General features: G+C 42.5%; 1 protein-coding gene across 2 annotated transcripts in view; it reads right to left on the bottom strand.

Moving 5' to 3' along the window:
* The window catches only part of LOC126259207 (protein cycle), a 981945-nt gene that overhangs the window by 48976 nt on the left and 905680 nt on the right, over positions 1 to 27289 (bottom strand). For both annotated transcript variants that reach the window (XM_049955799.1, XM_049955798.1), the window contains one exon: positions 3786 to 3857. In XM_049955799.1, the coding sequence (XP_049811756.1) occupies positions 3786 to 3857 (72 nt within the window). The remainder of the gene's footprint in view (positions 1 to 3785; positions 3858 to 27289) is intronic.

Below are 27289 nucleotides of genomic sequence, written 5' to 3'. Positions count from 1 at the left end.
GAATTACTTATATCGAAGAATACAAATACCTAGGAGTAGAATATCATTCAAGACAATAAACAAGATAAGGAAATGAATTCAAGAATAAATGCTCGGGAGTTCACTACAGCTTCATTAAATGGTGTTTTATTGAATCAATAGATTAGAAAGGAAATGAAAGAAAAAATCTTCATTATTATTAGAAGCATTATAACATTTTACCAGGAGAACAGACAGTTAAACACCAATAATGAAAAGACTCTGGTAACTGAGATGGACGTTTGGAGATAGGTTGCAGGAATATCCAGGCAGAAAGGGGTCTGATATGAAGTCATCAGGGAGGAAATGGATGTCATAAGCTCGATTATTGATTTTATGGGAGAAAAACAATGCATATAGTACAGACATACAAAAAGGATGTCAGAAGATAGATTGCCATGACAGATCATGGAGTGGGAACCATCAGGAAGAAAGAAAAGAGTGACACCACTGGTCCTATGGCTCCAAGTAAGTCATTAGAATTAACTAGAAGAAGAAGTACTAAAGAAAATTTATGGATAGATAGGTACAAATGGAGAATGAACATTAAATTTGATGTATTATCTTGGGTTACCAGAAATTCTGAATTTATTCCAAAACCAGAAACACTTACTTAGCACTGCCATAGCCCTATCAGTGGCCCTGATCCACAAATTTCATTGGATGCAGGAATACATAAAAGTCAGAGGGTGCCAAATATGGTGATGAGAGTGAACGTTCCAACAACTGCCATTTCAAATGCCTCATTTTGCCACACAGTTTAACACCGTTATGGGCAGACTGTCTGGAAGAATTTATTTTCTTTTGTAGCCCATGCCACTCTAACACAATTTTTTCATCCGCATATTCTACAAGGCTTGTATAGTATTTTCCAGTTTTTTATGCTTTAAATAGTAATCAATGATAATTTTTTTTTGAATCCTACAAAACAATGGTCCACACTTCCTAGCAAATGAAATCACTTTAAAAAAATTCAAGGCCACTGTCTTTCACCCACTGTTCTCAATGGTATTTACTTTTGCCATGGTGTACTGCACCCAAATATCATAGACAAAACACATCGGTGCATAAAATCAGTTGGATTCTTATTTAATTTGGTCTAAAAATTGCTGCAAAATTTTATTTTGCATTAGCTTGTGGTCAGCATTCAACAATGCAACACTCAACCCATGCAAAGCTTTCTCATTCTTAACTGTCATGTAGAAGAAGCCATTAAATTTTCTCAAAATATGCATTAACTATTTCATACCTCATTTTGTCTTTTGGGTCTCTACAGGAGTGAACATAGGGGGCTGTAATATAGTCCTAGATTCTTCATTTAATACTTATTTCTGAAACTTTGTGAGTCTCTTTTCATGGGGAAATCGGCACAGACCTTTGTTTGTCAGCTGAGGTTTTCCATCATCTTTATGTTGCTCTCTCAGGGGTGGAACGAACTTGAAATCATATGTACTGCCCTCCTTTGTATATGAACAATATCCTCTGGGAGCCTTTTTGATATAGTTCCCATAAAATTGAGCAGTATTCCACAGTGAGTCACATGAATGTTTGTAAGACTGATTGCATTTTTTGCAACATCCTGTTAATGAATCAATGCTTACAGCCTGCTTTACCTACATCAAGCTTATGTGATAACTACGTTCCATATGTCTGCAAACTGTTACACCCAGGTATTGTAAGAGCTCACTGATTTTAATTTTAACTTACTGACATTGGTGTCTTGGGCTATTGTATATATTCGTTTTGTTAAATACATAATGTTACATTTCTGAACATTTAAAATGAGTTGTCAATCTCCACACCACTTTGAAATCTTAGGAAGCTCTGACTGAATATTTGTGAGCCAGTTTTCACGTCACAATACCAGGAATACTGCTATCTTTCGTGTTATGGCATTGTAACATTGTACCCTTACTTACCACTTAGGTTTCCATCACCTTTGTGTTGCTCTCTCAGGGGTGAAACAAACATGAAATCATATTTACTGCCCTCCTTTGTATACTACAATATCCTCTGAGAGTGATTGCATTTTTTGCAACATTCTGCCAATGGACCAATGCTTACAGCCTGCTTTATCTACACTGAGCCTATATGATAACTCGGTTTCACATCCTTACAAACTGTGGCACCCAGGTATTTGTATGAGTTGACTGATTTTGATTATAATTTACTGATATTGGAGTCTTGGGCTACTATATTTTTTGTGCTGTTAAGTACAAAATTTTACATTTCTGAATATTTAAAACAAGTTGTCAATCTCCACACCACTTTGAAACCTTATAAAGACCTAACTGAATATTTGTGTACCACTTTTCACGTCGCGTTGTGAGGAATGCTGCTATCTTTCGTGTCAGACGTAGTGATATTGTACCCTTAATTACCGCTGCAATTTTCGATTGTGAGGACGTTTTTTCTCAGGTTGGGGGGGGGGGGGGGCATTATCTCTCTCTCTCTCTCTCTCTCTCTCTCTCTCTTTTTTTTTTTTTTTCCCAATCGCCCGGGCGATTTGGTCACGTACTAAGCGAATGTGCGGAGTTGTGACTACGGGTTACGTACAGAGCAGCCGCCCGCAGCCACGTCGCGCATAAATGGTAGGAATAAGTTGACGGGAAGTGTGGTTAACAGTTGAAAACTTTACATTGATTCATAAGGTAAAAGTATTTCAATGATTCGGTTTATTCGCGGAAAGGCGGACGGAAATATTTATAAAAGTTGTGGACGAGGCACCCTCATGTTATTAATCAGTAACGTCCATGGCGGAACTTATTGCAGTTATTGAAGAAATGTATTCGCAGTTGTGAATATGGACGACTATCAGCTATATAATGGATTGACGACAATGAAAATTTGTATCGGGCGTGGACTCGAACTCGGATTTCCCGCTTGGCTATCCAAGCACGATTCACAGCCACACCAAAACTTCCACATGTCGTCAAGCATGTGTCTACAACCTGTGTTCGTCCGTCCGTTATGTATATTCCCGTACAGAGGAGACATTTTTACTTAATAGTCGCTTGCCCCGTGTCGGCAGATAAATACGATAATGAACTTTCCACCGTAATTCGGAATAACACAGGCATTGCAATATAGTATTGCTGATGTTGGACATAATTGAAAAAGCCGCCCCTCGTCAATGACTACCTGTTAAACTGAAAATGTTCAAATGTGCGTGAATTCCTATGGGACCAAACTGCTTAGGTCATCGGTCCCTAGACTTACACACTACTTAAACTAACATATGCTAAGAACAACACACACACCCATGCCCGAGGGAGGACTCGAACCTCCTGCGGGAGGGGCCACGCAATCCGTGACATGACGCCTCAAACCGCACGGCCACTCCGCGCGGATTGTTAAACTGAAGTGGAAACATTACGTAGCAATGGTTTCTTCAGTACGAATGCGAAATGAACGTAACTGTTATCACAAGAGTAATTGAGTTTAGGCATTGTTAGGGAGTGTGTTACTTGCTAAAGGGATTAATAAAACGAAATAATGTTAATCTGTACTGTTATTCTCTCAAAGCAACATTTTCCTTTTCATAATACAAAAACTAACATTCGCAAAGTATAAGGCACATGTGTTTCTATAGTCAAGTCACTTAGTAACGAATCGTATTCTCGCAATAAAGTTACCAAACTAGAGTCCGATAGCCGCAAAAATGCGACAACAAAATGCCGTGACAAAGGACATTATTTTATTTGCAGCAAACAAAAGGCACTTCTAAGATAAATATAATGGCAAGCATAGTGTTTAGGCACACTTACTTCTTGCTGTCCTCATTGGTGCGTACGGACTTGACGTCATCTCCAGTGTCGCCATCGATGTCGCTGTTTTTGCTGTAACAAAGAAGACAAGTTTCACTGGGCTCTCACTAGCCCACAGAATGGATCGTGTCAACAAAATCTGGCTATTAATGATTTTACTTTTGTACAGAGCCACAGTCATATAATAAGTTTTGAAAGATATAAACGCCATTTGACTGTAGAACAGGTTTTATTTCACAATCTACATTTCGGCCTTAGGCCGTTATCAGGTGTTACAACTGCAACAAAGCGCAATAAAAGTGTCTTTGAAAGATAGAAGTGGTTAACAAACCAGGCGAAAATAGATCGCTGTATTACCCGTTTTGCTGCTTTTGACGTGGATTTGGTCTTCACGTGGATGTAATTGGGAATGACTTTTTTTGCCCTACACTCCTTTTTGAACCTGATACATTACATTGCTTTCGTTAGTTTTATTTTTGTTCGTTTAAAACGAAAAGCAATTCGCGAAATTCGAAAAAGTTTTCAATGAAAAATGGGGATCACTAAGATTTTGCGTTTGGTGCATATTGCATAATACGTTTTTGCGTATGAAATTATGAAATTTAGATAACATATTGAACTTTCCTTTAGACTTGGGTGGAGATCTGTCACCAATCTCGAGAAAATTGATCTGATATAACATAACTCGTTTTTGCGGTCGCGTCACTCCGGCGTTATCCACAACATTAGTCATATTTCATAAAAGCTTTGACATATAGAATGAGATTTTGGCAAATGATAGCACGCAAAGAGAAGAGTGTTTTGCCGTATGATTATTATGCAAAATTTCATTATCGAGCGTATTTTTCCACAAACTACAGACTTTTTCGATGAAAGAATATAATTTTTATGGGCTATAGATAGCTGGTGAAACGAGAAATGCTTTGGGTTTTGGAACGACGTAAGTGAAGATACACGTTTATTTTTTACTGGGTATGTGCTTTTTCATAAGATACTGACCTCAAGTTTCTTCCGTTCCTCACTTAATAAAGCACCGTTTCAGAATTCTGTCACATCTGCATCTGTACAACATTTTAGTGAGGTGAGACTGTGTAAAATCCGTTGTGTTTTGGCAAAAGAAGCAAATTTTAACATGCAAACAAGATAAATGTGTAGGTGTTACTCAAAATTCGCTACCCGCGACGCTTCTTTGAAAGATAGAAGTGATTAACAAACCAGGCGAAAATAGATCGCTGCATTTTCGGCGGAATTCTTTTCGATACTAACCAAAGCAGAGGAAACAATTCTTTTTTGTAATGTCACCATGCAAGTATGGGTGTGGAGAGGCCCGCTTAATATTTACAAAAAATGTGAATGTAGGCTTCAATTTAGAACAGCACTTCTCCGCAGTTTCGCTACAGCGCCTACCCACAGCCCCAAACTACCACTACCGCTGAGCCGTGCTGCGGTTCGCGTTGCTGCTGTTTGTAGGTTTCCGCCCTCTGTTGGAGGCCAGACTGTATCGTTTATTTGGCACGGTTGCGGTTGTTTGTCTTCTTCTCGTGTTGACTGGCGCCACTCGGTTTCGCAAGCGTTGCCTGTCTGCTAGTGGCAGTAGCGGCGGTTATCGATATGTAGTAACTGTTGCCCTATCTTTGAGGCGAAGTCGTTGCTTTTCAGGGTCGTGTGAGGGTGCGAGTTCGGTTGAGGACTCAGGAGGAGCCAGGTCCGCGCAGAGCGGGAACACGCCGGGACCGCTGGCGGCACGCATGGACTGCCGGATGGAAGGGCTGTGGTCAAGACCTCGTCGTAAACCGGATCCAGCAAGCTTTAAGATGAGTGCATTTCAATCCGAGTAGAGAAAGCTCCACCATTGTGATATCTCGCGATTCTCCAGTGACTTGGGTTCATGTTGCTGCTTGTAATGACGCCGATGCGAAGAGCAGCGAGCAGAGTGCTTGGCGAAGGCGGATCTGATTAGCTTTCCTCGACTTCTTGTTACTATTTACTGCGTTCAACTTGTTACAATTTGTTAAGTTCAACCTGCGGTAATTTTTCTTGCCTGGTGGCCGCTAAAGCCCCAGTTACCTGCCCTGGGGCTTAGTGTATGTAACAGTAGTGTACGTTTCCTCGCCTTGCCACTGCTGTCTGGTAAGGCGTGTAGTTTTGACAGCTTTCTTGATTGTAGGCCGGTTGGTGATTCTTCTACTCTGATTCCTTTCTCGTTCCAGGCGCTCTAAACACAGTATTCTTGGGACGTAGTGCAGACCGACGGTTCCTGCTTTGGCGTATTGTACATCGTTGCATTTGGTTTACTGGACGTCAGGTAGCTTCAGAAAGATTATCATTACTCATTCGTTAGACTGCCACTAGTCTGAGTTACCATCTTGTGAAGTGAATGCAACTCTTGGCTGCCTATCTCACTGCTCGTGAAAGTGTTTGTTGCCAGACCTTCTCAGAGGTCGATTCCTGGAGCACCGTCTGTGGCCCCTTGTTTCTTGTAAGACATTTGTGTTCTAAAAGGAGGACTGATGGCCAGTAGTTCAGTGTAACGCTCCTTCAGCCCACGCCTTCTGCGGGTATAATCTGCCGCAGTACCCTTTAAGGAACTTATGTACTGGTCCTTGTGTTTTATTATTGTATTTTTTTATTGCAATACCTTGCAATGCCTACATTAAAGGTTATATATGTCTAATTAATAGTTCCGGTCGCCTTCTGGAATTGATCTAGCAGTGTAGTGTTCAGTGGATATTAAGGGATGTGTTCAAAAAATGGCTCTGAGCACTATGGGACTTAACACCTGTGCTCATCAGTCCCCTAGAACTTAGAACTACTTAAACCTAACTAACCTAAAGACGTCACACACACCCATGCCCGAGGCAGGATTCGAACCTGTGACTGCAGCGGTCGCGCGGTTCCGGACTGTGCGCCTAGAAAGGGTTGTGTTATTTCACCTGTTTGATGATCAATTGCTTGTGTTTTAATTAACCTTTGCTACTGTATTTGCTGTTTTACAGCAGGTTTCTAAATTTTTTTATATTATTGCCGTTCCTGTCGTGTAAGGCCTTAAGCCGTGATTGTAGTCACTTGCCTGAAAGCTCTAATTTGGTATTTGTATTTGCGCAGTAAGTCTTTAAAACATTATTTACTGCCATTCCTGGCGTCTGATGCCTTCCGCTGTGTTTTTTGGCAACTTGCCTTTAATATTTCAATACCTGTAATTTGTAAGTTGCAGCGAGTTTTAAACAATTCTTAATTTATTGCCATTCCTGGCGTAAGGCCTTCTGCCCAGATCACAATGGCTTGATTTTAACACATTATCTGCTGTATCTGTATTTAATGGTAATTTGCTACATTGTAACTCACTGAGAACACTATTTTAACACAGTTGTTTATTCCTTCATTAATAACGTGTGGCTTTTATTTATTGCTGAGTCTGGAATTACTGGTTTAAAATAAAATAAATTGTGTGTAACTGTAAAAGGCAAACAATAGTAACTGATTGCGGCTCCTCCGCAATCGTAACCGAATCCTGCCTTCCCTTGACTACCAGCTTTCAAGCGCTTTCCCCATGTATGCCCTATAGTCTCCGGATCAACTGGCCACGGTATTCTGCGCGGACTCAACATCGCAAACAGGCCACTGTTCACAATGACACTTACAGCTGCACGTTTTGAGTGGGCCAAATAACACAAACCTGCAACTGTAGACACCTGGACACGTGTAGTGTGGTCCGGTGAGTCGCAATTTTGGCCCTTGCCAAAGGATACAAGGCGTCGACTGCACCAACTTCCCAACGGAGTTTTTAACCCGTTGTGTATAGAGGGTGCAGTTCACGCCGAAGGTGGTTCTGTGATATACTGATCTCTTTAGGGTTCCCTACATCAATCGGTAGAAATGGATCATATTGTTGTCCTGTCTGTCTGTCCGACTGTTAACACCTTCTCAGGGTCGGTTAAAGGTATCAAGTTGAAATTTATGTCACATGCTACGGCGTACGGTCCCTTGGCGGTGGGAAAAATAGGCTTTTAAGTCAATGCAGTCCAAAAGTATGGCCATTAATGTCAGTTATTTCGGTACTTGCGAACTCGCCATTGCCATTTGTTGCTCGTCTGTTAAGATGCCTTTTTCTCAGGAACTGGCAGAGGTACCAAGTTGAAATTTATGTTCAAATGGTTCAAATGGCTCTGAGCACTACGGGACATCTGAGGTCATCAGTCCCTTAGAACTTAGAATTACTTAAACCTAACTAACCTAAGGACATCACACATATCCATGCCCAAGGCAGGATTCGAACCTGCGTCGCGCGGTTCCAGACTGAAGCGCCTAGAAACCGCTCGGCCACTCCGGCCGGCCTGAAATTTATGTCAAATACTAACACCGACAGTCCCTTAGCGGTGTAAATAATATAAGCCTCTAAGTGAATGTAAACAAAAGATACGGCAATATATATGCCACACATTTTGACACTCGCAATCTCCCTCATCAAAATGTATAGGTGAACAATCAATATACTCATGCCAAGCCTGGTGGTCTAACGGTAAAGTGTGTGCTTGGAAACCGAGAAGACGTGAGATCGAATCTCGGCCGGAGCGGGTATTTTTCAGTCTCGACAATGTGAAGAGTCGCCAGAAACTACAGGTGGTTCTGCTTCCATGCTAAACTGTTGATCCCATTTCCCCCCTTGGATAACGGGGTAGATTAGGGACACGCAAGTCGCCGAAGTATCATCCAATAGACAGACTTGCACCATGCCATTCAGCCATTCGAAATTATTGTTATTGTTATTATTATTATTATTATTATCTACATAAAAACTTTCAGCTGAGCCCTGAAAACACCATTCCTGCTTGCACTTATGCGTTTTTTTCTATACTAATACTACGATATTCTTTCAGTTTAATGGTAAATTGAACCAGGGTGCTTATTATTTCAACGTTCTCGGTGACCGACTGTTGCCGTTTATTCTACATCTCCACGATGAGTATGCTGCGGACACTCTCGTCTTGCAAGATGACAGCAGCCGTGTATATAGGGCTGCAGGCATACATCCTGGTTTAACGAACATTCAGGCAATCTATCGCCAGATCTTAATCCCATAGAAAACAACTGTAACTGTTTGAAGCAGCGGGTGAAACATAGCAATCACCATCTTCGCAATTTGGTAACTCTTCGGGATCTTATCAATGAGTGCTGCAGCTGAATATGGCGAACGTGGAGAAACTAGTGAGCCTCTTCCTCGTCGAATCAAGCTTAGAAGCGGTTCTTACACGGTATTAGCGTGATGTTTCTCATGCATCAGCATACACTGTCCAGTAACATTAACGTGACTATCTGTCACAAGGCTGAAAACTATTTTTTGCAGCGGGGACTGCTGCGAGAAGTGCACGAAGAGAGTCAATTAGGTTCTGGAAGGTACCAACAGGAATGTGTAACCACGCTAACTCCAGTGCTACGGCCAGTTGCGCTAAGTTTCTCGCTTGAGGATGAACGGCGCGAACAGGTCGATCGAGTTGGTCCCACAGATTTTCGATTGAGTTTCAATCTGGGGAGTTTGGTGGTCAGGGGAGTACGGTAAATTCATCCTGGTGCTCTTTGAGTCACGCTTGCACACTGAGAGCTCTGTGAAACGTTGAATTGTTCTGCTGGTAGGTGCCGTCGTGCAGAGGAAAAACAAACTGCATGTAGGAGAGGTCATGGTCCTCAGAGATAGACGCATACTTGTGTTGATCCACTGTGCCTTCAAGAATGACGAGATCACTCACGGAATGCCACGAAAACGTTCCCCACGCCATAACGCTCCCGGCCTGAACCCTACCGAAGAATGTTGCAGGGGATTTGTTTCCAGAAGTTTCACGCGGATGGAGCGTGAAACTTGATTCATCCGATGATGCCACCTGTCGACACTCAAGAGGACGTCCAGTGTCGGTACTGGCGTGCAAATTGCAGCCTTCGTCGCCACGAACAGCAGTTACTATTGTGCATGAACTACGCGCCTGCTGAGGAGGCTCATATGCAGCAACGTTCGACGAGCGGTCAAGGAGACATTGTTGGTAGCGCCTTGGTTGACCTGGATGGTCAGTTGCTCAACAGTTGCACGTCTTTTCCCCCCTTACACATGTCACACATTGCCCGTGGTGTACCACTTGCCTCGGCGCCAGTTTTGGATAGCGCCATTTTGCCATGTACGGTGTACTTGAGCCACGGCAGCATACGAACAATTTACGAACTTCACCGTTTCCGAAATGCTTCCACCCTTGACCCGAAAGCCAATGATCATGCCCTACTGGACGTCAGATAGATCGCTTCGTTTCCGCGTTATGACAATGACAGCGCTGTTTTCGGCATCCCCCCGCCTCCTCCAGAAATGCTTTATATACCCTCCACTGCTACTGCTGCCACCTGCCATCTGCGCGTGGTTCTTGCACATTGACGTCGAACATACGCAGTGAGCAAATTGATGTGACTGGACCTTGTATTTTCTTTCTGGTTTGCTTATAATTGCATTACAGCGCCATGTATAAAGCACTGCAGAGAGAGTAACCATTAGCTGGGTAATGACAAAGGAAATTATAGACAATGTTTTAAGAGAGTTATGAAGTAGTTCCTCTGTAAACTATCTTTCAATTAATACTAAAAACAAACAATATTTCAGTCACGCTAATCAATGGTTCTAATACCATTCCGAAAGGCAGCAAAGCTCCTTTTTTTTGAAATTCGAAAGTTATTTTGTTAGTTTGTCCCCCATAACCCGTCAAAGCATTCTCACCAGAACAATGAGTATTAATTCTCGGTGCCAGTACTTAAACACGTTGACCAATTCTAGTCTCTGGCCTGCTGCAAGCAACATCAAGACATTTAATGAAAGGTAAAAGAATTTAAAGCGAATTTGTAGAACTCTTAGACGCAATTCTTTATTTCGTAACCCTTTTGGAGGACAAAACACTTCAACATTGTTTTACAGTGTTTGTTTTGAACTGCAGTTTCTCTTTGGGCCTACGTTTCCTTCATTCTTCGAGAATGTTGTTCCTTATCGTTCCAGTTCTCGATTTTTCTGTCCTGAAAGCCATTTATGGAGCTTCTTTAAAAAGTGTTCTGTTTCTTGGTGTGCCCAAGTCGACCCCTACATTTTCAATACCTTTTCGTATTTCTTTCAACCATATGATTTTGGATTTGTAATTGTTTAGTTAAGTCAATGACATGTTTAGTTATTCTCTCATTGTTCATCCGGCATCCGTATCCACAGAATTTTAATCTCCTTTTTCTCATTACATCTGTAGTGAGAAAAACACAATAAACAATCCGATATAGTTCTGTGTTAGACCTTAATTTGTATTCTGATTCACTGCTGCTTTTGGGTCCACTATATTTTTTAGGATTCTTCGTTCAAATTTTTCTAACTTTTCGAGCTCTCCCTTCATAGTCAGTTTAAGAGTCTCTGCTGCTGGTCTGATTACTGTTTCATAGGGATTCGGTTTTGCGTTCTAGGGTAAAGATTTTTTAGCATACATGTTTCTTTTTATTTGAAGGCCTTCTCCATTTTATGTATTCATCTCTCTATTGCTGCCTTTTCCTTCATGTTTTTTGATATCCATTTTCCTAGATACTTAAAACAGCCTTCATTAGATACTCTCTTGTTATTTATTTTAAGCTTGGAAGTCCATTACTGATGTCTGTCATGAACTGATATTTCTAATCCTACTTTTGGTGCTTGGTGTTGTAGTTCTGTGAATGTTCTTGTGCACTTTCAAGTACCCTTAGTATTTATGTCATTCCTCCATTCTCTAATCATTTACTCTAATGCACGGTTAAAAAATTAGGAGACAAGCTTCCTCGTGATTTTACTTCAAAATTTGACAGTTCTGCCATTTGTTTTACTGTTGATGTTGTGTTGTATAAAATTGCTTTAATTATTTCTGTTGTCTTATTATAAAGCACAGTCAAGATCACAATTATACTACATTATCATACAAATAAGTGGTTCTGGACAGTAGCCATTATCAGGTTATATTAAAAAACTGAACGCACTGAAAAATTACTAACAACCATACAAAACACATTCGTTGAATGAGAGCATAGCAACGTAAACTTGGTGTTCTTTGGCAAGTTACGTTCAGATCATTGTGTTTCATGCATGTATGTTGCTGTCGGTGGATTGTTCTCCTGTCGTTATGTGATGAGATGAATACATTCTTATACGCTACATTAAACATTAATTAAATTAATTGCAGGAGTGTTAAAATTAGAATTTAGTCATTATTTAAAAAGTCGCATGTCTAAACGTTTAACATAACATGATGAACAAAGCATTAAATGCCCAAATTATTAATTCAACAGTACGAATATTGTGCACCTAGCAATTATCACGGCACACAAAATATAATTAGTGTACGACAGATAGATAATAAACTGTTACAACATTAACACTACTGTGACCAGAGAGCATCAGTAGGTAGATGCTCTGGCTGCAGCCACTTCGTGGTCTTCCAACCACGTTTACTGGCGGCGTTCGCATAGCTGTATTGTGTATTTGTGGTGTTGCGTTTAGGAGAACAAGGGACAAAAGAGCTAATAAAAATATAATGATGACAGTTCGCAAAGCTACAGCTATAACGTGCTACCGATATGGTAGCGGGTAATGTGTAACGGAAGAAGAGGAAAGCAAAATCCAGGTTGCGGAAACAGGATTTCTGAGTACAGTTCAAGACGCACCAAGAAGAGGCTCAATATAAGCGGATGTATGGCAATAACTGAACATCTGCTACTGAGAAGAAAAGATTATTAATTACGGAAAGAAATGGTGGAAACATGAACAGGAGATGTTCAGTAAAAGATTTTCTAAAAGGATGCCTCGTTATCACTTAGGAGAAATGAGAAACATTGACAGCCCAAATAGAATAATGTTCAAAATACACAGAATCCAGGTGCAACACCTTAATATTGATTTTTTTATGAAGGGAAAGGAAGAACACCTATATTTTTAGGAATCTGAAATGAAAGAAATTCACTGCAGTTTGATTCAGCAATCTATTCACTTCATTCGTTACAAGCAGTGGAGGGAAGTACACTGCCAGAAAAAAGTAGTACACCCTTTTAGAGATTTCCAACTAAATGATTACATGTAAAGATCAATAGCTTACGTGGTTCTGAGATACCAGGTATCGGCCCATGCTGAAACACCCACATTTGTACGTGGTGGCCTGGGGTGCAGCGATTGCCCCCCAGGAGACAGCACTCACCAGATCTAGGTCGTAAGCGCGAAAACAGCCATGACGTCTGTGCAAGGAGGCGTCTGCTTTCATCGCTTAAGACCATTGTGTATCATTCCATCTTCCAAGTGATCCTCTGACGCCACCATTCAAGCCATGACCACCGGATGTTGTGGTGTGAGTGGAACACGGGCTAGAGGTGTGCGTGCCTGTAGTCCCACTGCTATACTTGAATTCTTTTATTTTGGCGGCTCGCGCATGCCCGCCCAGATGCGGGAGATTGCTGCGTTGCCAGTTGCACGCGCCAAGAGAAGCAGCGCTGTAGTATAGTATAGCTCGCAAACTTACGTTTAGGAGGGAGCGCGCAGTTTATGAAGTAACACCACCACGGCTGCATTAAGCCTTCCGCTGCTTCTGAGACGTGCTCCCCGCATTCCGTGCTGTGCACGAGTTTGTCATCAGCGCACTGCTCGCCTGTGCCGACACATGGTGTTTCGACTGCTTTGACACACTTATCATTCGATTTCACAAAACCTATTTGGCCCAAAAATTTGATTTGATTTTTACACATCTTCTTGACTGATACCTTCCCCCCATAAATGACTTAATTTTGTTTTGATGTTCAGCACAGTTATTGTGCAGCATGAAATGTAGTAAACCATTGCACGAAATATTGAAGAGTTTGCAGAGGTAAAAGTCCACAGCGTATATTTTCCGTATGGTCGATTTTAGTTGCCACTAGAAATTTCAAAAAATTACATTCAAACGAATAAAATTCATGAAGTAAGACACTTCGAAACTGTTTTAAATATAGAAAATAGTAGGCACCGAACAAGATTTGAACTCAGACCCTTTTGCGTAGCAGCCAAACACCATAACCATTTTGCTAATGCAGCTCGTGCTGTAACATATTTCCTGGAGTACTTTAAACAGTCACGCAAAATACCTACAAACACTGTTGGTATGACTATGAATTATTCACGTTCGTTGAAGTACAATAGGAAATAAACAATTACCGCCGTTCTTTATTGCGAAAAAGCGGTTAGTGAGAATGAATTTCCTTTCTATCGCCTGAATTAGGAGGCTTATTGCTTGTTTGGTTTAGTTAATTAATAGAATATGAAGCAGTTGGTACAAAGAATGCTTTTTCCAAACTTCCTTTTATAGAAAGTCTGCTATCAAGACACTGCTTTTGTTCAATTACTTTATTTGTGACTGAACGTTTCTAAAACTGAAGACAATCGTCCGTGATCTGCACTGCAGTCGAGCTCTGGCAACGTCGTTCTCTCTTCATTGGCTGACTGTGTTTTGTGACGACAGATACGCAGAACGAACCTAAACTCGGCCGCCGTCGTAAATGACGCGCACTTTAATAACCGGTTCGCAACAGTCCGTGTTGTCACGTCTGGGCTCACACGCCATCTACCCTGTGCTGCGGTAGCTAAACCGTCTGTCACTGCTACCCTTACAATACAATTCTGACAGGCGTCTGTGCCGCGTAGACGTGCAGAACCTTGTCTACGGGTGTGAAAATATGCACATGACCACTGACACCAGCATCGTTGTACAACTGACGCAGCGCGTCCAACTTGTCTGGCAATTCTCCGAAAGAACCATCTCGCCACTTGGAAGATCACAGTTTCACTCCTTTCAAACTCGCTCAGTTGGCTATAGGAAACACCAGTGGGTCTCCATTGCATTGTTGCCTACTTGCTCACACGTTTGCACCACACAGCCTTCTGGCTGCGAGCATTCCCTATGAAACGGTATACACAAACTACCCTCTGGTAGCTATGCCACTACGCTATCTGTTGGCGGAGGATGTTGAAACCATTATCAATACAGCAACTATCCCCCAGGTGAAGCATGTCGTCATCGGTACAAAACCGGCATCGTCTTTGCAGGTAAACTAGTTTTTTTCTGGTAGTATAAATCAACGTTACCATGATCCTTTTCTGTTTTCGTTGTAGTCAATACTATTATGGTGTAGGACACCTTTCCGAAAGAAATCTTTCATCCAAGAAAAGTATGCTCAGTGAGTCACTGTCATTTTGTACACACCTCTAAGGAACTTGCAACTAATCTTATAGTTCCACAATAAGTAAATGGAATGTGTTGTAAAAATCGGTCACAATTAAAATGGAATAATGGTATCCTTAATCAAGGCATTACAGTGAAAAATGTGCTGCATTATTCCCAAGAATTTTTTACCATCTGGGCTTCACTTGCTATCAGCTACTTGTTTAAACTGCATATCGAAGTCGGAGTCGAACGCTGTGTCACAAAACTTTTATAATTTTCCTCTTACGTATCGTAAAATGTAGCTTCCAAGAATAATGGGATAACAAATTTAATATTTGTTTTGCGTTAAGTACAGTGCTAATTATTCATCACACAAAATGTCCCGGTATTCAGTGAAAGAGTGTTTCAGACGCGGTTAGGCCCGAGGAATGCGGCCAGTGACGTAGGTGCTCGCAACTACTGATTCGCAGAAGCCTTACTAAGGACGGCGACACGAGTGAGCGCACAGGAGCCCAGTACGTTACCAATGCGTCCAAAATTTGGACATCACTGCTACCTATGACAACACACGCGCATGTGAACTGGTATTCGCTGTTCCGGAGATTGGTTTATATTCTCCGAGAAAGAATACGTGCTGCTGGACGAATCATACGAGGAACGCAGTCAGTTTTCGGGAAATCCAGTGGAAAGTTCTGCAATATATTTTGTTGGCAGGCTCTAACTATTTAAATAGCATTACTGACAATCATTTCACTTATTCCGAGAACACATGTGTCACATGTGCTAATTCACACTGTTTCAGCTTTCTTGCGACGTCAAATATTGTTATTGTAGCTGTTGTAGAAGGGTAATAATAAGCGCGAAAATTTGTGGTTTTCCTTCAAGCTCGAAAAAATAAGCTTCGTTAATATGTTAGAAGCCTCATTCTGTTTCAAGTAAACATCTCCATCGCCTGCGTGAACGATGCTCTGTTGGCAAATGGTATGGCTTCAAATGGCTCTGAGCACTATGGGACTCAACTGCTGAGGTCATTAGTCCCCTAGAACTTAGAACTAGTTAAACCTAACGACATCACAAACATCCATGCCCGAGGCAGGATTCGAACCTGCGACCGTAGCGGTCTTGCGGTTCCAGACTGCAGCGCCTTTAACCGCACGGCCACTTCGGCCGGCGGCAAATGGTATGCATTGGCTCAAGTGGTTTACGTACTGCCAACATTTACCCACGTATAGGGCTTCCACTTACGGTGTTCCTCCTTCTTCTTAATATGCAATCTCCTAGCTAAGGTCGGCGACCTAAGTAGTTGGCTCTGATTTTAACAATGCAGCGTGGAAAGCTTTCCCTGACGTAGAATTGTGCCCTCTTCGTCCTTCAGCCACGAGTTGCTTCGTCTTCTCGTGTATCTTCCCTTCAATAATAAGTTGCAATAACTGACACTCCTCGCTCTATCATAGTACAGACGAACTGTTGTGTCTTTTCGTACAACACGCAGAAAGCAGTAATTTTGCTTTCTCATACGAAAAAGGCCCTCGAAATTTGATATTTTAAATACGCAGGGTATACGCAAGACACAAAGCTACTAACACATTTAGAAGGCACGAACACATTTTTAACAATAGGAACCAAAGCCCACAAAAGGAAACAGAATACGTAGCACTGTATCATTCTGACTGTCAGTTGCAAACAGATGTCTGACCTCGTGAAAAATTGTCTCATGTTGATGAATTGCTTCCTGGCCTATTCACTCCAGGCTCTCACCTCTCGCTTGGAGCCACATTGTTGGTCAAAAATGGTGCACAACTACACTGGTGTCCAAAATTAAAGTGACACACCGCTGTTTCCCCGTCCTGTGTCTAATTAATGATATAATCATACAAACTGTCAACAGATGTCCGTTGTGTTCTGCACGAAAGTTGGAATTCCGGTCAACGGACAACCGCGCCAGCGATGACGTCAGGGCACCTGTCAAACGGGGTCGTGTTTATCGGGTAGTCCCACATCCACAGTCGCTGTGTACACAGTCACAGACGGTACAGTAGGGCACAGAGAAGACGCGTGCCACAGACTCTCTGCAGTGGAAGGCCATAGGAAGAATGGAAGCAGGACAGTCGCAGGCCGATGTGCCCCGATGGCTTTATGTGAATCAACATAGGAGTAAACAGCCAATAGGTAGCACAAAACGTTAGGTACATTGACGTAGAGGCGTCTTCATCAAAATGAAATGTTGCTAAATCGTAAAATTATATTGCTAAAAAGCAATAGTCAGTATTTGAAGCAGCTACGCTCAAGTCAAAAGTAAAATAAGACGTTCTAGCCTTTGCCACGTGTGCCCCGCTGCGAACATCAGACTCGGACAATTAATGTGAATCGTTCTGTTGTTTCTTGGATGTGGCGACGGTTGATACAGAGCGAAACAGTATCCCAAACACCAGGACAGGGCTGACGACATGTGACATTAGAAAGGGAGAGCGTTACTTGGCTACAAGGGCATGACAGTACCGCCTTAGTACTGCACGGCAACTGGCATCTGATATCGCACAATCAAATGGACGTGTTGTATCGAGCCAAACGGTGTGCAGATGGCTTCGGCAGAGTGACCTTTATTGTCTGAGGCCTGCTGTATGTATACCTCTGACGCCTCTTCACAGAAGGGAACGTCTAGAGTGGAGCCGTCAACATGCCACCTGGACGGTCAAACAGTGGGCCAATGTTCTTTTTACAGATGAATCCCGGTTTGGTCGGGAGAGTTATTCTCAACGAATTTGCTTCTAGAGGGAACATGGAACACCAATCCAGCACACAAACATTGTTGAAAGAGACCGGTACTGAGGAGGATTAATTTTAATTTTAAAAACCAACAGCCTCAGTTGTATAGTTTACCTATATTTACCTAGATTTCAGTCGGGATAACCCAACCTTCTTCAGAATAAAAGTAACTACCGTTTGTCCATAGTGGAGATCGTCAAGCTAAAACTACAAATCCATAAATTATCGTCAGACTGTAAAAACTTACCTGAAACTGCCTCGGCCCCACTCAGCGACCGCGATGCGGCAGCCACGGGTGCTGTACTGAAACACTGAGGAAGATCCCTAATGTTGTGGCCAGGGATTTTGTAGACCACTCGAATACTTCTTCATAAAGTTTTACATGTGAATTGGCAACCTTTAACTAGTGTTAGGTATTGTGGCGAGATCTTGAGACCTCATGTGCGGTTGTTGCGAGATGCTATGGGCCCAGACTTCGTACTAACGGACTATAATGCTCGACCTCAAAGAGCACAGGTGGTTGATGGCGTGGCCTGCTCGCTCTCCCTATTTGAGTCCCATAGAACATATCTGAGATGCACTAGGGAGACCAGTTCAACGTCAGCATCCACCAACTACTCTCCGAGACTTGCCTGCAGCTCAGCAGAATGTGCGTTACTGCTTGAACATAAGACTGATGGCACCATTGGCAGCATGTTCTGTCTTTATCAACCCTGTATTCCTACCAGACGTGGTTACATCCCATATTGGGCACATTAACCAGTTGTCGGAATGTGTGCGCAAATACGGTAAACTGGAAAAAACGGAGAACATTTTTGTCTCCTGTTATGCCTGTTGCAATTGTTTACGTCCTGTATTCTTTACATTGTTTCTACTTTACTGTCATCAGTTTATACTGTTTTGTGGCAAAATAAACGAAGCTTTGTAAAATTTCCGTTTGTTACTTTAACTGTGGACACCAGTGTATTTGACGGAGGGCACTTGTTCAACGATGTTATCTTTTATTGTAAGGTTTGTTTCGATATCCCTTTTAGAGAATACCATGATTTTGGTCTTGATGTTCCTGCACCCGCGCTAATGTGACGTACGATGAACAGATGTGGCGTGATGACTTCTGCATCATAGCGCCGTGATTATTCCGGGTAGTACGGCTGTTTACAAATTATTGCTGGCACGCATGGAGTCGCCGATTCGCTGCTTAGTGCTCCGTGTAACTGTTGCTACAATTTGAGATAGTCCAAATGAATATGTTGTTGTTGACGGCACATCTACATCTATACTCCGCAAGCTACCTTATGGTGAGTGGTAGAGAGTACTTTGTGTACTCCCCTATTACCCGTTCTAGTACGGAATGGTGCGGCGGGATACACGATTGTTAGTCATCGCGAAGCATACATAGGAGGAAGCAATATATTGGTTGTCTCTTCTAGGAATCTACGCTCTTGGAATTTTAATAATAATCCACATCGAGATGCGCAATGCCTCTCTTGTACCGTGTGCCACTAGAGTTGCGTGAGAATCAATGTGACGCTTTCGTGCTTAGGTTACGAACCTGTGTCGAAACGCGTTGCTCTTCTGTGAATCTTCTCTATTTTCTCTATCAGTGCTATTTAGTGAGGGTCTCAGACTCCAGGTAATCTCAATCTGGCATCTGCCTTTCCCACACTTAGTTTTGTGTGTTCACTGACGTCCAATTGCTTTGCATGCAAACTCCCAGATATTCAACGGGTGTGATTACTGCTTCCAGTGACTGTTTGACAATTTTCTAAACATACGGTAACGGGTCTTTACGTCTGTTTATGCGCAATACGTTAGTTTTCTTGACCAAGTGTCGGCCGGCCGGTGTGGCCGTGCGGTTATAGGCGCTTCAGTCTGGAACCGCGTGACCGCTACGGTCGCAGGTTCGAATCCTGCATCGGGCATGGATGTGTGTGTGATGTCCTTAAGTTAGGTAGGTTTAAGTAGTTCTAAGTTCTATGGGACTGATGACCATATATGTTAAGTCCCATAGTCCTCAGAGCCATTTGAACCATTTGAACCAACCAAGTGTCGATCCTCTGCAGGGTTTCCTACAATTTTCTACCGTTTCTACTATAATATACAACAGGCCAATGGAGGTTACGACGTTATCCATTAGGTCATTAACGTATATTGTGAACAATAAAGGTCCTATAATACTCCCTTCGGATACCCCCGAAGTTCCTTTTATATCTGAATCTTTTTTATTAATTGAAACGACGTACTCTGTTCAGTTTGTCAGAAACCCTTCAGCCCAGTCTTAAAGGTTCCCCGATATTCCGTGGCCTGGTACTTTGTTCTTTAGACGACAGTGCGAAACTATATCGGACGCCTTCCGCAATTCAAGAAACACGGCATCAACTGGGGCGCCATTGCCTATTGCTGTCTAGGTATCTGGCGGCGGTGGCGCGCCCACTCCCAAAATTGCAGTGGTCACATCGCACAAAATCAGAGACGGAGTGTCCCTTGCTCCGAGTTCCCGCGATCCAGTGCATCGATCGATACTGACAAAGGAAATTTCCCATCGCACCCCTCCGCCCCTCAGATTTAGTGGTATGGTGTCGCAGTGGATAGCCCATTAAAAGCTGAACACAGATCAACCATGAAAACAGGGAGAAGGTGTAACGAATTCTGAAAAAAAAAGTAAATTAGAAATAGTGAACGGTCCAAGCTTAAGATTTGCAACTTGGAGAACAAACGACTGGCCGCGACGTCGTGGTTATGTGGTTCAGGTGTTAGACTGCGAAGGCGGAGCTCCATGTTCGAATCTCCCTCGTGCGTCATTTTTTTTTTCTCACAAAATTATGAACTGTCCATCCGGTAACTGACTTTTCTGTTTCCTGTATTCAGATTTGTGTCTGTTTCGTGACGTAACGACCGTTTGCAACAACGAGGTGCTAGCAAGGGCCTTCCAGATGTACGTTCCTCCTATTTGTTCCACACGAGTACCACACATTATGACTCTTGCGTTACGTTTTGGATGACCCCTTTGTTGTAACATAGTTCACAGCCGTTTATATGTTGTTTTAATTCCTGTGAGAGGTCTATGCGGCATTTCGCCTGCTCTCACTATTCATCACATTTTCTTGAGACGGTAGTATATTCTTACCACATGACTCATTCTTCTGTAATCAGTACATAGTACGACAATGGCCAAGACTACTGAAGGAGAATAGACACGTCAATGACCGGATGGACAGGCAGTTCATAATCCTATATATATCAAAAAGTCAGTATAAATTTGAAAACTGAATAAATCACGGAATAATGTAGATAGAGAGGTACAAATTGACACACTTGCTTGGAATGACATGGGGTTTTATTAGAACCAAAAAAATACAAACGTTCAAATAATGTCCGACAGATGGTGCTTCATCTGATCAGAATAGCAATAATTAGCATAACAAAGTAAGACAAAGCAAAGATGATGTTCTTTACAGTAAATGCTCAATATGTCCACCATCATTCCTCAAAAATAGCTGTAGTCGAGGAATAATGTTGTGAACAGCACTGTAAAGCATGTCCGGAGGCATTGGCGTCGGATGTTGTCTTTCAGCATCCCTAGAGATGTCGGTCGATGACGATACACTTGCGACTTCAGGTAACCCCAAAACCAATAATCGCACGGACTGAGGTCTGGGGACCTGGGAGGCCAAGCATGACGAAAAAGGCGGCTGAGCACACGATCATCACCAAACGACGCGCGCAAGACATCTTTCACGCGTCTAACAATATGGGGTGGAGCGCCATCCTGCATAAACATCGTACGTTCTAGCAGGTGTTTATCAGCCAGGTTGGGGATGACGAGATTCTGTAACATATCGGCGTACCTCTCACCCGTCACGGTACCAGTTTTGCTGTCCAGCGCCATCTGTCGGACATTTTTTGAACTTTGTTTTCTTTTTGGTTCTAATAAAACCCCATGTCTTTCCAAGCATGTGTGTCAATTTTTACCTCTCTATCTACATTATTCCGTGGTTTATTAAGTTTTCAAATTTATACTGACTTTTTGATCACCCTGGGAGATCTGAACAAGAATCTCCCGCGAATTCGCAGTCCAACACCGTAACCATACAAACTCGCTTGCGATTGCACATGTTGCGCTTGGACCATTCACTCTTTATATTTTGCTTCTTTTTTCAGGGTTGAGTACAACTTCTTCCTGTTTTCATGCATGATCTATGTTCAGGTTTTTCCTCTGGGTCATCTTACAACTAAAGCTGACAATGAGAGGGGTGTGACTGGTAGTTTCCCTAGTGACCGTTCCACATCCATACACCATGCGCGCTGATAACCGATACTACGTCTCGCGACAAACTGGTACCTCACACGCCCTCCTATTACACTAGCTGTTGCTAATTCAGCGTACTATGTGTGTACGAGAGTTGCCCAGAAAGTACTGCACCGCATTTTTCTTCTTCAACAATTCTTTATTGAACATAATGAGAATTACACGAAAGAATGGTGTTTCATCTACACAGCCTATTTTTCCACGTAATCTCCATCCCATTCTATAGCCTTCCTCCAGCGCGGAACAAGGGCGTGTATACGGCGAAACGCCTTCTGAAGACCTCACCCTCCGTGTCCACCAACTAACTGTGCTTCTGTCGACAGCACACGCCCATAGACTTTGCACAACCGTTTGTGAATATTCCCCACAGTTTCTTTCTCTGCAGAAGAGAAATTCAACGACGGTACGTTACTTGTAACGTACATCACCTATGGACGCCATTTCGCAACTGTTATGCAGCTACACTCACTCGGGAGAGTAATGTTTCACATTCGAAGCATTGTTTGCGGCCGAAAAAGAAAAAGAAATACGGTGTATTACTTTCTGGGCAACCCTCGTACTATTCACAGGGTATATAATGCTGTTACACGTTGTTAATTTTTACTACTTCTTACTTTTCCTACGCCTCCCTTTCAGCAGTCGTCGCTGACGTCATACAAAGTAGTGACGTTGAAGAAAGACCTCGTGCCAATACAAATGTGCACGTCATGTAACGATTTGTCTGAGAAAGAAATAGAGGATAATTAAGAAAAAATTGAAAATTTAAATGAGAGAGTAAAGAATACTGTTCAGTCATTCTTGGAGGGACAAATTATATAGTCGTAATAGGTCGAGGTAGAGGAGAGAGTAAGGAGATCTTTCGGTGAACTTCTGCAAAGGAATTATTTTACACTTGAGAACGTAATGAATGAGCATGTAAGAGACGAAGGTAAACACGAATACGTCCTTTTAGTTCAAATAGATTGCACATTGATTGCACTGCTACTCACGAAAGATTTGAGAAATGTTCGGATAAAGCTAAGACTGAAACACCCTGGTAAACTAAGACAGTGTGCCAGACAGCGACTCGAACCTGGGACCTTCGCCTACTCTACCTGCGGAGCGGTCCATGCACGACTCACGTTCTGCCATAACAGCTTCACTTGCCCACGAAAGATTAAGTTCCCACGATCAAGTCCCAGTCCGGAACACTGTTTTAGTCCGCCAGGAAGTTTCAGACCAGTGCATGCTCCTCTGTAGAGTGAAAATTCATTCCGCAAAGACTTTATCAGATGCTGACAACCTCAGCCGTGTCATTTCAAATTAAACCACCTAGCTTTCGACACCTGTCTACGGCGCCATTGTCATCATGAATAAACCATTGACTGCCAGAGCTGACACGGGGTTCCGTTTAAATAGGCGATTCCACAGAGGGACTGCAGTGGGCATATGCGCGGGAGGCGAGTTAGGCAGCTCATAGCAGCGCCGGTCGCTGTCGCGTGTTGGGGCCAACGTGCTACACGGGCCCTATGGCATACGTCACTGAATGTGATACTAGATGTGTTACAAGTTGCAGCGACCGTCTGCAGCGGGGAGCAAGTTAGTATTTGAGACCACTTTAAAACTTCGCAGCTCCACATTCAAATAGACTCACGCTGTCGATAGTACTCTATATCAAGAAGTTAAGGGCTTTATTGGGTACCTTTCCATTGACACAATGATTTCCCGCCTAGTTCTGGGTGTAGGCGAGTGTTCGCGTTGTATGTCGGGCAAATTAACTAGTGTAACGTCACAAGTTCGTTGGGGGGTCCGTATTTCCCGTGGGCCCCGACTGCGTGGCGAGTGACGTCAGATGGCGCGAGGCTTGTTTCATTTCACTCCTTACATAAGCCCATAGGCATTCCCTATCACTCGTGTACCCCTGGTCTCGGTTGCAATTGTTGCGGTTTATTCTAATCTTGGCCGAATCCTTTGTACGCTTACGTGACAAAAGTCATGGTATAGCGATGTGTACACATACATTCGGCGGTAGTATCGCGTACACAAGGTATAAAAGGCCAGCGCATTGGCGGACCTGTCATTTATACTCAGGTTATTTATGTGAGAAAGTTTCCGAAGTGATTATGGCCGCACGACGGGAATTAACAGTCTTTGAACGCGGAATGGTGATTGGCTAGACGTATAGGATGTCCTATTCGGAAATCGTTAGGGAATACATTATTCCGAGATCCACAGTGTCAAGAGTGTGCCGAGAATACCACATTTCCGGCGTTACCTCTCACCACTGACAACGTAGTTGCCGACGACATCCACTTGACGACCGAGAGCAGCGCAGTTTATATAGAGCTGTCAAAGCTAAAACCGATATTACACTATCAAATTTCTTTGTCAAAGATTTGATCAAAGATGTGATCAAATATTCCGTCAAATATATTTGACAAAGATCTTTGACGTAGCGCTAGAAGGGGTATTACACTGCCATCAAATTTTTCGTCAAAGTTCAAGATGGCTGACAACAACTTGTTATTAACCGCAGCAGTTGCACTTACCGCAGTTACATTGTGTGCACATGCGGAAAAGATGTGGGAAAAAAAAGGAACTTGATAATAAATTCAGTTGGGAGGAGCACACCACAGAACTGCAGAAGCGCCTTAACAAATCTATATTTGCAATTCGATTGTTAGCAGACATAGGTGACATAAAAATGAAAAAGCTTGCGTACTTTGCCTACTTTTATTCCATAATGTCGTATGGTATAATATTTTGGGGTAAATCGTAAATTCAAACAAAAGTTTTCAGAGTCCAAAAGCGTGTAATACGTATTATTTGTGGAGTAAATTCACGGACGTCCTGCAGAAACCTCTTCAAAGAACTGGGTATACTAACTACTACCACACAGTATATTTACTCCTTAATGAAATTTGTCCTAAATAATATATCTCTTTTTCCAACAAACAACTCAGTTCATATATACAATACCAGGAACAAAAATGATCTGCACAAGGACTTAAAGGCACTTACTTTAGTTCAAAAAGGGGTCCACTACTCAGGAACACTCATCTTCAATAATTTGCCAGCAAACACAAAAAATTTAGTTACAAATGAAGATCAGTTTAAAAGAAGCCTGAAAGACTTACTAGTGGCCAACTCCTTCTACCCCATTGACGAAAATTTTAATAGAAACAAATGATGTATTTATTCATACTATTAGTATTGTTATTTCAGCTTAAAAAAATTGATGTGTTCCACATCCACGAGGATCTCCTCAGCACGGATCTATGGAACGAAAAACTAATCTAATCTGGGTGAAGCCGTGGGTTTTACGACGACACGATAAAAGCATTCAACTTAACTTGTTACGTGAGCTTACAGTGGAAGACGTCAAGTCGTACATTAATTACTTAAGAATGGATGAGCATTCATTTCTGTATGTGCTCAGTGAAGTGTATCCTCATATCACAAAGCACAATATTCACTCAAGAACTGGTACATCTTCAGAAGACAGGTTCACTGTAACACTCCGATTCCTTGCTACAAGAGAGGGTTATGTTATGTTAGGTTAGGTTAGGTCACGCCAGGTCAATCTTCTTAATCTATTTTAGTATTCAGGGTGCCTCACGTTGTAAAGCGCCTCTCTTTGATCAAATCTACAGCGAGGCCCTAGATTTGATCAAATATTGGACGACATTTGACAAAGTCCCTATTACACTATCAAATATCTTTGACAAAGATATTGGACAAAGAAATTTGATCGTGTAATACCGGCCTAACAGACAAGCACCACTGCGTGAAGTAACTGCAGAACTCAATGTATGCCGTAGGACGAACGTTTCCGTCAGGACAGTGCGGCGAAATTTGGCGTTAGTGGGCTATGGCAGCAGGCGGCCGACGCGAGTGCATTTGTTTACAGCACGACACCACCTGCAGCGCCTCTCCTGGGCTCTTCACGATATCGGCTGCACCATAGACGACCGGAAAACCGCCACCTGGTCAGATGAGTCCCGATTTTAGTTGGTAAGAGCTGGTGGTAGGGTTCGAATGTGAGGCAGCCATGGACCCAAATTCTCAACAAGGCACTGGTCCAACTTTAACGATCGTTGACTGGAAATGGTTATGTTCGGCTCCTTGGAGACCATTTGCAGCCATTCATGGACTTCATGTTTCAAACAACGATGGAATTTTTATGGGTGACAATGCGCCATGTCACTGGGCCGCAGTTGTTCACGACGGATTTGAAGAACATTCTGGACAGTTCGAGCGAATGACTTGGCCACCCAGATCGCTCGACATGAATGCCATCGTAGATTTATGGGACAAAATCCTGCACTGGCAACACTTTAGCTATTATGGACGGCTATGGAGGCAGCATAGCTCAATATTTCTGCAGGTGAGTTCCAATTTGTTGAGTCCACGACACGTCGAGTTACTGCACTAGTAGAAATGGGCAAACTCGTTCATCCTTAGGAACTAGTTCACTGCTGATCGTTCTTTTTTTGGAACCGTTCATTTTTACTCGTTCACAGTTCATTTGTGCTTGGTATATGGTTCTTATGAAAAACTGAAAACTAGTAGCTTAGGTGACTGAAGGATGGAGGGCACCAAGAGGGGGCACTTGCCTCCCCCCTGGAGTGTAGCGTTTTTATTCATTACAGAATTCTTACACACTTTCAGAAGTAATTTCTGTGATCCTGCAGAGCCTCTCGTTTAGCCAACCGTAGCCTTATGCGGCTGATCGCAGGGAAATAATATAGGGTGGCGCACGGAAAACCGGCCCCAATTAAAGACTGTTCGCCAATTGCGGACGATGTGTTGCCCGTTACGAGCAGATACAACAAACAGACAAACATGTAATAATTAGGCAGTGAAGAAATAACAAGCTAATGCAAGCAACAATTGCGAAACAATCCATGACGATGTGTAGAGAGCTGGAGAAGAGAGCATGAAAATCTCACGCGACGCGCATGGGTTATAGCTCATGTAGTCTTGAAAACTTGTTGGTGGCTGTTTCCCAACTTAATAGAACACAAGTGTCTTGTATAAAATTCTTCGTTTCGACTTCCACTACATAGCTATGCTATGTTGTAAACAATAATCGTTTGCACCTATATATACTTCACGTTGTCTCTGAGTTCATAGGCGAAGTAGAGACTTTATGGAAGCATAAAATAAAATGTGGTTTTCTCATACTTGCGTCACACGCTTAGTAAAAATTAGGTTTTTATGTTGCATTATTAAAGTTA

The sequence above is a fragment of the Schistocerca nitens genome, chromosome 5 (assembly GCF_023898315.1).
Source record: "Schistocerca nitens isolate TAMUIC-IGC-003100 chromosome 5, iqSchNite1.1, whole genome shotgun sequence".
In the NCBI taxonomy this organism is placed as follows: Eukaryota; Metazoa; Arthropoda; class Insecta; order Orthoptera; family Acrididae; genus Schistocerca; species Schistocerca nitens.
This window is presented reverse-complemented; position numbering and strand designations above follow the sequence as displayed.